Source organism: Ctenopharyngodon idella, chromosome 7 (assembly GCF_019924925.1).
Source record: "Ctenopharyngodon idella isolate HZGC_01 chromosome 7, HZGC01, whole genome shotgun sequence".
NCBI lineage: Eukaryota > Metazoa > Chordata > Actinopteri > Cypriniformes > Xenocyprididae > Ctenopharyngodon > Ctenopharyngodon idella.
This window is the reverse complement of record NC_067226.1, coordinates 3324026-3335162: the sequence shown is the minus strand read 5'-3', so window position 1 is coordinate 3335162 and position 11137 is coordinate 3324026. Positions and strand designations below refer to the sequence as shown.

General features: G+C 45.1%; 1 protein-coding gene across 12 annotated transcripts in view; it reads right to left on the bottom strand.

The window, feature by feature from the left end:
* Positions 1–266: 266 nt before the first annotated feature.
* The window catches only part of mtmr1a (myotubularin related protein 1a), a 28336-nt gene continuing 17465 nt past the window's right edge, over positions 267–11137 (bottom strand). For all 12 annotated transcript variants that reach the window (XM_051899618.1, XM_051899619.1, XM_051899620.1 and 9 more), the window contains 7 exons: positions 5504–5692; positions 5074–5259; positions 4356–4562; positions 3617–3709; positions 3324–3441; positions 3064–3236; positions 267–1301 (listed from right to left, as the gene is read on the bottom strand). In XM_051899618.1, coding sequence (XP_051755578.1) covers positions 1134–1301; positions 3064–3236; positions 3324–3441; positions 3617–3709; positions 4356–4562; positions 5074–5259; positions 5504–5692 — 1134 coding nt within the window. In that variant the 3' untranslated portion in view covers positions 267–1133. The remainder of the gene's footprint in view (positions 1302–3063; positions 3237–3323; positions 3442–3616; positions 3710–4355; positions 4563–5073; positions 5260–5503; positions 5693–11137) is intronic.

Here is an 11137-nt window from a genome sequence, read left to right as displayed (position 1 = left end):
GAGTCATTTTTTTTTAATAAATGTGTATGTAGAAAGAATAAACAGGGTTGCACACATACACTCATAGAAAAAAAAAAAGTACATAAATAATTTTTTTGTAATTGGCTTTTTAAATATCATATGGCATCCTCTGTTCAAATGATCAGGGCTGTGTAGAGACCATTGGTGGAAATGGTTGCACAATCTACTTTTACTTAAGTAAAAACACCCGTGACTACAATTAAAAAGTAATAGCGCGATTCAAAGACATTTTCTTTGCACTCAGATCACCAAACAAGTTTTTTATATTTTAAATGTATAACATATAATCAACAGGAGGGGTTAATATCAGATGGTCCTTATTTACATACATTTCAGTAGTACAGGAAGTACAATAGTAGTGCAATATTAGGGTGCACACATAAAAACTTTCATACTAACAGAAAAACAAAGACAAATGCAATATGTGGTTTCAAAATGGCAGTATCACAACAGCAATATTCAAGAACCCAAAATGAATGAGTAAAATCTAATAAAATAATATTAAAACTTAAAACATGAACAAGTTTATAGGTAGGGAAATAAATGTTATGTAAGATGTTTTAAAGAACTAAAGTGATGGTGAATGTTGAAAGGTTGTGTACAGGTACTGGCACAAAGGCAGGCAATGCTGAGGCAGTAAAAAAACTATTACACAAAAACAACAACAAAAGTACACTGTCACAAAGAAACACTGATTAAAATAGAAAAAAAAAAAAAAAAAAAACATTAAATTATTAAAGAGTATATTTACAAGTCAAGTTAAACGCAAGTTAAAATACTGGCCTATTTTTCAGAAACTGAAACGCAATCAAAAGCTTCTTTGATTCTCTGTTTAGAAGGAAGTCTACACTTTAAAAAACACAACTGAAATGAAACTCCAACGAAAAGTCTTCCCACATAATTGTTTCCACGGACTGTCCTCTCTTTGGGTGTTAATGCAGGTTTTCACATGTATATACGCCGGCCCTCAATACATTCTGCCCGAAGCATTATCCAGTGACAAATGACCGATAGACTTAGACATCACATTACCATGTTTACTGTAACCTATAGATTCCTACCACACATTCTGTTAATAATGAATTCTCTCTAATGTGAGCACTGCATGTATGTTACACAGAGGTGTGTAGGGGTGTACCACCATGTGAGGGAGAATACGCATGTTCTGATGAAGAGGAGACTGAGCGGGACGAAGATACTTCTTTCTGTAACTCCTCCACCTTCCTCTGAAGCTCTGCACGCAGATACAGCAACTCCTTCAGGTTCTGGTGCACAGGCATCTGAACACAGGTCAACACACACAACATTTCAGTTCCCTAAAAGAGCTCAGTGTTGCTTAAAAAAGCTCTAGTTGTTTTTGTCAACAAGAATCAAATGATCATACTAACTGCTTATGTGCATACTTTATGTAGTGGTTGCCCATATTAAGTTCAATTTCATTTTCTGGCTATGTCTTAGAACAGAATAAATAATTGAGGGCCAAAAATTTAGATTCAGGAAGAATAAAGCCCTTTTCACACAGAGATTCTGGAAAATACACGGATAATGTGTCCCGGGATCGTTTGATTTTGGTTCATTCACACTGCCAGTGATTTTCTGGAATCCGTGTGTGCGTTCACACACATCCATCCCGTAAAGATCCGTAAAGACACGTGACATCAGGATTTGATGTGTAATGTCTCCACAGCGCCTCAAGTTTTCTTATGATCTGCGATTTCTCTCTCGAGAAATCACACTTGTGCATTTTTTTTTCTGATTTAATCATAAACCAGCGCATCACGTACCGTTCCACTAACCTGGCGAATGATCTCAGTTTCATCACTACCACACAGCCCTTACGGCATTGGTCCTGCCTTTTGTTCACACTGGGAGCCTTCAGGGACTGATCCTGGCAATGTTACTAGGTCCCCATCCCGGGATCGATTCCGGGATCCATCCCGGGATGTGTTTGCGCTAACACAGAAGGCACACTAGCAATCTTATGGCAATTTTCTGGGATCAACGCACGTTGTGAAAGGGTCTTAAGTCAAATCACCTTTATTTATATAGCGCTTTATACAGTCCAGATTGTTTTCAAATATGAGACAAATTCAAATTCTGCTGTAAAGCAGCTCTACTGAAGACAATAGTGTCAGTTCAGTGTTAATTTAATTCAGTTCAATAGCAGTGTCGATGTTGCAAAATTTGTCAATTATGAAACAAAGTCGAAATCAGCTATAAAGCAGCTCCGCAGAAAACAGTGATGTCATCGTCTTGTCAGTGCAGTCAAATCAATGATATTGCTGAATATTAAGTGTCTTTTAACCCTTATGCACTATTCATTTTAAATGTACACTCAGGATACTGGGGTCTCCAGAGACCCCAGACAATAAAATGTGATTTTGTAACATAATAATGTAATTTTTTTTAAAAACAAATGTCAATGTTTAGCTTTTTTTTTTGTTCTGAAGTATCATTTGTGTGTGTTTACTCCATCAGGGATGTGTTGTGGTATTGCCCCTTCAATTTTGTGTGTTTTCTGCATTGTTACTGAATATTCTTGACAAATTATGTAACAAAAAACTATTTTTTTTATATTTTTTAGTCTCCTATCGATGTCTATGGGTGATTTTTGGGGGGTGGAGTGGTGTATGTGTGTGTGAGCACGAACGTTACACATTGTGGATGTGCTATAGGGTTGCCACTTCATTTATGTGTATTTGTGTTCTGTAGAGATTTTTTTCAAAAAAGTAGAGATTTTTTTTTAATTTCCCCATTAATTTCAATGTGGGGTCTCGGGAGACCCCGAACATCCTGAGAGGTACTTTTTTTCACGCTAACATACAGCCAGATATCATTCCAATTTATTTATGTGGATCTAGACAGTGTTGACAAAGTTACAAAGTCTCATGCCATTTGCACCAAGGGAATATTTTTTGGGGGTGGTCAAAAAGGCCCCCAACTAGCTAATAAGGGTTAAACCTCAAGTAAGCAAGCCAAAGGCAACGGTGGCAAAGAACCCAATCTTAATGTAATCCTAACATTTGCTAATGTGTTTTGCACCTGTGGTCTCATGTGGGGGTTCCAGCGTACGTAGTATCCAGTCCACAGCTCCAAATGCCTTAGAGTGGCCAAGGGGTACAGCACATGGTTTTCATAGTCCACATAGAAGGGGTTGGTGAAGTCCTCTGGTTGGCTATTGATGTAAGACCACAAAGACACAGTCTTACTGTTCACTTCCTAAAAAAAAAAAAAAAAAAAAGAGCAATTAAAAAAAAATTCAGCTATGCCACATGTAGGTCCCTGGATTGGCACAATGGTACATGCCTTTTCCACTCGCTCCTGTTCACTGTTGTAAAGGAATGTACCAAACAGGCAGCTGTAGAGGTGATCCAGGATGGTGATGAGGAAGAGCTCATTAAACTCAAAGGCAGTGGGAAACTGAGAACACATTATAAAGACAGCCATAGTGAGTTCCAAAAAATCAGTATCCATTTCATGGCAATTCATATTCATAGGAATTTGGCTCAACGTTAAATCACACACATAACATTGTAAATAAAATTTCATTATAAATGAAAATACTGATTAGATAAAAATAAAAGGTACAGCTTACCTGTCTCATCATTTGCCAAACACAGTCTATAAACTGCACAAATAGAGGCGAGCGCTCAGAGTTTGCATGATTTTCATCTCCATGACCAACACGCTACGATATAGAGAGATGAGAGTACGATTTTTCTTTTCTTTTTTTCAAAGAAAATAATATTTCTATTCAGCAAGGACATATTACATTGATCTGAAGTGACAGTAAATACATTTATGCTACAAAATATATCTATTTCGAATGAATGTTGTTCTTTTGAACTTTCTATTTAAAGAATTCTGAAAAACTGTATCAAGGTTTCCACAAAAGTATTAAGCAGCACAACTGTTTCAAAATTGATAATAATAATAATAAATGTTTCTTGAGCGTCAAATCAGCATATTAGAATGATTTCTAAAGGATCATGTGACACTGAAGACTGGAGTAATGATGCTGAAAATTCAGCTTTGCCATCACAGAAATAAATTACATTTTTAAATACATTAAAATAGAAAAGTTATTTTTAATTGTACTATGTCACAATATTACTGTTTTTACTGTATTCTTGATCAAATAAATGAGTAGTGAGTGAGCATAAGACACTTATTTCAAAAACATAAAAAAATTAATTATATCATATAATATAAATATAATATTAAATATCAGGCCTAGCATTACACACTCAAGCACAGTTTACATATCACAGATCAGGCTACATTCGATTTTCTACCCTGCCCCCCATATCACTGACACACTCAGCATCTCTCACCGCAGCAAACTTGTGTCCGAAGCCGATCCATTCCTTCTCCAGCAGCACCTGGAAGCCCCTGAGAGTCCTGTAGTAAGAGTCCAGCATCAGCATGGCCAAAGAGGTGAGCTGAGCTGTGCGGTCCCAGCCATCACTGCAGTGCACCACCACAGAGCTCTTACTCGACTCAACCTTATCTGCAATTCGCACTGCACCCGCAAGCAAAAGCTACAGAGAGAGAGAGAGAGAGAGAGAGAGAGAGAGAGAGTCAGCTGCTTTAAAAGCATCTAATTGTCTTGCTTTCTGATTCCCACTCTTCTGGGACACCCATAAACTTTGAGCGGAACTGACTTTATACATCTACTAAATCCACTCTGTAAAAATGGAAGGGATCAGAAAATTTCTTACACTGTGTCTACACCAGAAGCGAGCGGCGTGACGTGACAAAAACAAAGAGAATTCATTATAATCAGCGATGCTGTCTACACTGGATGTGGAGCAGCACGACACAACAAATTCCCAACCGTAAACTGATGCCCCGTTCTATTTCTGATGTACTCGTGCTACTTCTGACACAAAAGGACAAATGGATTTGCAACGGTCACTTTGTCATGTCCAGTGTGGACTGCTTCTAGTTGTTGTGGCGCGGAGCGATGTGACAATGGTTGCGTCCGGTGTAGACACGGTGTCAGAAAAGCCTTGCATCATTTGTTCGCTAAATATCAGATATGCTGTTTACCCGTATGTGCTCTAGCCAGTGTGTGCCATCTATGGCTGAATGCCAGCGCTGTTCATCAATGATGGGGTAGACCACCTCCTTCAGCTTACGCAGAGACTCTCTCATAACATGAATGTTTGGGATCTTCAGGAATTTCAGCTCCATGTTGGGGTAGAAACTTCCATTCTCATAACCTCCATCTTTAGCCTGAGGCATTAAAGAGCAGAAAATAGGTAGAGAAGATTTACAGCTTCCATTTTCATCTTCTGACAGGATCTGCAGATCCACATTAGCACAGATGGCTACTCAATAATTCAAAACTACATTTGTGGAAAACAACATGTGAGTGTGTGCGTTATGTGTGAAAGAGACACATTTCCTGCATTTCCCTTCACTCTGCAACATTGATGAACGGAACTGAAAAAATATCAGTCAAGGAAATCACTTTTACCTTGTGATTATCAGCCACGTTGCTCTGCCGACCATCAAATATGGTGAGTTTATGGGACTGTGCATTGGCATCCATGATGGTCTGGAGGTAATGCTCATCCTCCTTACACCGGCGGTCTGTCGGGCCCACCATGGGCTGACTACAGCGCACTATAGTGGCCTGAGTTTCTGGGTGGATCCATGAGAGGACCTGAAAGAGAACATGAGGTACAGAAGTCCAGACTGCTTTTGAATGCTCAAGTGTCAATTATTTAAAAAGTTTTTTTTGCTTCTTTTATTTTGGTGTTTTTTTCCCAGTTTGTCTGTTTTTTACCTGATACAGATGTGTGAAATAGGCTTGTCATGCTAATTAAAAAAAAACATCTGATTGCAGTTATTTGATCTAACACTAACCGCAGTTGTTGCAGACAACCAGTGTTGCCAACTATTTTCAAAGGAAAGTAGCTAAAGCCTGCCCTAAAGGCCAATTAGCATATTCGTGATGTCATCATGTCGTACTTGCATTCTGCATTTGTTACACCCCTAATATATATATATATATATATATATATATACACACTCACACACATACATACAGTATATTAGGGGTGTAACGGTACACAAACATTATGGTTCGGTATGTACCTCAGTATTGAAGTCACAGTTCGGTACGTGTTCGGTACAGAAGGGGGGAGAAAACGAAACATAAGTCTTTTTTCTTCTTTTTTATTAAACAGTGGTTTATTGAACAAATTGTGTCTCTTTAAATAAATTAAATTATAATTAACATTTTTTATCTAAGCTAATGTTGTAAACTATATACAGCGATCCCTTTCTTGCACATTACTATTGTCACGAATGTGGCTCTCGCGCCTCCTCCTCCGCACCACCGGAGGGAGCCGTCACCTGAATATTGACTGGTTTACATTCGGACTACGTTTCCCATAGGCCCTCATTCCTGGGACTGATTGCGCACACACCTGCACCTCATTACACTCACACTATTTAAGACACACACACACACACACCCTTTGCGAAGTCTTGATTTGCCCCGGTGATCACTACTGAGCGTTTTCTTGTGGATTGTATTTCTGTTGCCGTTGGACTGTTTATTGGACTGTGTTTGTTTGCCGCCTGCCCTGATCCTTGCCTGTTATTTGGACTGTGTTTGTTAGCCGCCTGCCCTGACCATTGCCTGTGACTTTACTCTGTTTGTCTGCCGCCTGCCTCGACCATTGCCCGTCCCTGTTTATGCCTCTGCCTTCGCCCCTGTCTGCTTTGGTAATTATCTTAATAAAGCTGCAAATGGATCCCCATTCTGTCGACCCGTCATTACAGAAGACTTCGCCAAACAGCGATCCAGCAGCGATCATGCAAATCTCCACCGAGCTGTCTGCCCAAGCCAACCAGCTCGCGGTTCATCAACACCAATTGAATCGATTGACTTCCCTTACCGAGGAGCTGGTGAAAACTCTGCAGGGCCTTCGATTCAACGCCACCGAGGTTGCCACGCCACCGCCTGTGGCCTCCGTCAGTCAAGCCTTCACTGCCGCTCCCGCCGTGAATCCACGCCTCGCACTCCCGGAGAAGTTTGACGGCAACCCCGCTAAATGTAAGGGATTTCTTCTCCAATGTTCTCTCTTTGTCAACCAGCAGCCATCTCTCTATCCCACTGAATCCAGTCGGATCTCCTTCGTATGCTCCCTGTTGACTGGTCGAGCGCTGGATTGGGCCACGGCGGTATGCCGAGAGGATGGTTCCGTGTTTCCCACCTTCTCTGCCTTCCTGCGAAGCTTCAAGGAAGTATTCGAACATCCTGAGAGAGGCAAGAGCGCTGGGGATCTACTGCTGTCGCTGAGTCAAGGTAAAACCACGGGGGCGGATTATGCTTTAAATTTCCGAACCCTCGCCGCACAGACAAACTGGGTCGAGGACACGTTGAAACTGCTGTTTCGAAAGGGGCTGTCCCTGGAACTGCAAGCCGAGCTCGCATGCCGCAACGAGGGAAGATCGCTTAACGAATTCATCGACCTAGCTATACACATTGACAATCTTCTCCGCTCACGACGCCCTGTTCAGCTGTCCGCTCTGACCACGCCTCCCTCGGAACCCATGCAGCTCGGATACACTCCGCTTCGCCCAGAGGAACGCGAGAGGAGACGACAACTTCATCTGTGCCTCTACTGCGGCCAAGCTGGTCACATCAAGATCAACTGCCCCATTCGACCCACTCCGTCTAACCCAAAAGCGGCAAGTTCTCCACCTCCCACCGCTTATTCCTCTAACTGCCTCAAAATTCCCATACAAGTAACTCTGAATGATCTACGCATAACCACGCACGCTCTTTTAGACTCTGGTGCAGCGGGCAACTTCATGTCTGATACATTCATCAACGAACACAACATCACATTAACAGACTGTAACTCTCCATTGACAGTGGAGGCGTTAGATGGGAGACCCGTCGGTGGTGGTAGAGTGGCGCACATCACTGTCGAACTGACCCTACAGGTGGGAGCCCTTCATCACGAGCTCATCCAATTCTACGTCATCCACTCACCCAGCAACCCAGTCATCCTTGGTCTCCCGTGGCTCAGAACCCACAACCCGCTAATTTCCTGGAAGGAGGGCCAGATCGTTCAGTGGGACGCCGCTTGTCACAATCGCTGTTTGAAACGGATCACTCCCATACCTGTGCAGACCGTCTCTGTTCACGAGTCCGACACCACTGAGCCCGACATACCCGCTGAGTATCAGCCGCCATGAAAACATTCATCGAGGAAGAGCTGGGCAAAGGATTTATTCGACCTTCTACCTCCCCAGCGGCATCCGGCTTCTTCTTCGGCCCTGCATTGACTATCGTGGTCTGAATGATATCACTGTGAAGTTCCGCTATCCTCTACCTTTAGTCCCCGCAGCCCTGGAGCAGTTGAGACAGGCCAGGTACTTCACAAAGCTGGATCTCCGGTGTGCGTACAATCTGATTCGCATCCGAGAGGGGGACGAATGGAAGACGGCTTTCTCCACCACCACCGGCCACTATGAGACCCTCGTTATGCCCTTCGGGCTGGCCAACAGTCCCTCCGTCTTTCAGTCTTTCATCAATGACGTCTTCCGGGACATGCTCAATCGTTGGGTCATTGTCTACATTGACGACATACTCATCTACTCCAAGACCCTCGAGGAACACGTCCAACATGTCCGGTCCGTACTGCAGCGGCTCATTCAACACAAACTGTATGCCAAAGCCGAAAAATGTGAGTTCCACCGCACCTCCACCTCATTCCTGGGTTACGTCGTCAGTCAAGAGGGAGTGGCGATGGACGACAACAAGGTGAGGGCGGTACTTGAGTGGCCTCAACCACGCACGTTAAAAGAACTACAGCGGTTTCTGGGGTTCGCCAACTTCTACAGGCGGTTCATACGGAACTTCAGTGGCATCGCTGCTCCGTTAACCTCCATGACCAAACGACAGTCCACACGCCTCTCCTGGTCCCACGAGGCGGTGGACGCCTTTCAAGAACTAAAGGAACGATTCACCACAGCACCCATTCTCCGCCACCCAAACCCCGAACTCCCTTTCATAGTCGAGGTCGACGCCTCCAACACAGGCATTGGGGCCATACTCTCACAGCGCCAAGGTAATCCCGCAAAGATGTTCCCTTGTGCATTCTACTCCAGGAAATTGTCAGCGGCAGAGCACAATTACGATGTAGGCAATCGGGAGCTCTTGGCTATGAAGGCGGCGTTGGAGGAGTGGCGCCACTGGCTGGAGGGAGCACAACACCCGTTCACCATACTAACCGACCACAAGAACCTGGAATATCTCCGGTCTGCCAAATGTCTGAATCCCCGACCGGCCAGGTGGGCCATGTTCTTCACCCGGTTTCAATTCACAGTAACCTACAGACCCGGGTCAAAGAACGTCAAGGCAGACACCCTATCTCGTCAGACAGAGGAGAGGGAACGGTCAGAGAACGAAGAAAACATAATCCCAGTCAAACTGTTGCTCGCTCCGGTTCAGTGGGATGTCATGACCGAAATCACCCACGCAAATGAACTAACAGCACCACCACCAAACTGCCCACCGGATCGCACCTTCGTACCTGCACACCTCCGCGACAAATTGTTACACCAAGTTCACGACTTCCCCAGCTCTGGCCACCCTGGTATCACAGCCACACTACACCTCCTACAGAACCGGTTTTGGTGGGACACCATGGTACTAGACACCACCCGATTCATCAACCAGTGCTCAGCCTGTCAAACTTCTAAAGCATCCCACCAAGCCCCAGCGGGTCTGTTGCAACCGCTGCCCATTCCCCAATGTCCGTGGTCCCATATTGCCGTTGACTTTGTCACTGATCTCCCTGAGTCCCGTGGTCACACCACCATCCTCACTGTAGTTGACCGGTTCTCCAAAGCATGCCGTCTCATACCACTCCCCAAGCGACCCACCGCATTTGAAACCGCCGAAATCTTATGCAACTACGTGTTTCGATTCTATGGTCTTCCAGAGGACATTGTGTCTGACAGGGGCCCACAGTTTACATCCCGGGTATGGACAGCTTTCTTCAAGCACCTAAACGTCAATATCAGTCTCACCTCCGAGTACCATCCCGAGTCCAATGGACAAACTGAACGCCTGAACCAGGAACTCGCCAGGTTCCTACGCACGTACTGTCACCAGAACCAGTCAGAGTGGAGCCGCTATCTGCTGTGGGCCGAATATGCCCAGAACTCGCTTCAAAAACCTGCCACTGGCATCACGCCCTTTCAATGCGTCCTGGGTTTCCAACCTCCACTCTTCCCCTGGTCCGGGGAACCATCCAACTTGCCCGCAGTAACCGAGTGGATGCAACGCAGCGAGGAGACCTGGGACCTGGCCCACCATCACCTCCAACGAGCTGTGAGACGACAGGAGCTACAGGCCAATCGACATCGTCGTCCCAATCCCGAATACACCGTGGGGCAGTGGGTCTGGCTGTCAACCAGGGACCTGCGTCTAAGATTTCCATGCAGAAAGCTCAGTCCCAGGTTTGTAGGGCCTTTTCAAATTACCAAGCAAATTACTCCTGTGTCATTTCGTTTGAACCTACCTGCTAATTACCGTGTTTCTCCCACTTTCCATGTGTCGTTGCTGAAACCCTCTGGTGGTCCGAGAGGAGAGGCGGAGGGAGCCGAGGCCCGCAACCCCCCACCCTTGACGATCGAAGGCGAGGAGGCCTATCAGGTTCGAGAACTGCTCGATTCCAGGCGCCGGGGTAGGAGGCTACAGTACCTAGTCGACTGGGAGGGGTACGGCCCGGAGGAGCGATCCTGGGTCAATTCGGATGATATCCTGGACCCGTCACTCATAGTGGAATTTCATCGGACGCATCCGGAGAGACCGGCCCCTCGACCACGCGGTAGACCCCGGGCGCCCGCTTCCTCGCGTCTGGAGCCGCTCGCGGGGGGGGGGCTCTGTCACGAATGTGGCTCTCGCGCCGCCTCCTCCGCACCACCGGAGGGAGCCGTCACCTGAATATTGACTGGTTTACATTCGGACTACGTTTCCCATAGGCCCTCATTCCTGGGACTGATTGCGCACACACCTGCACCTCATTACACTCACACTTTTTAAGACACACACACACACACACACCCTTTGCGAAGTCTT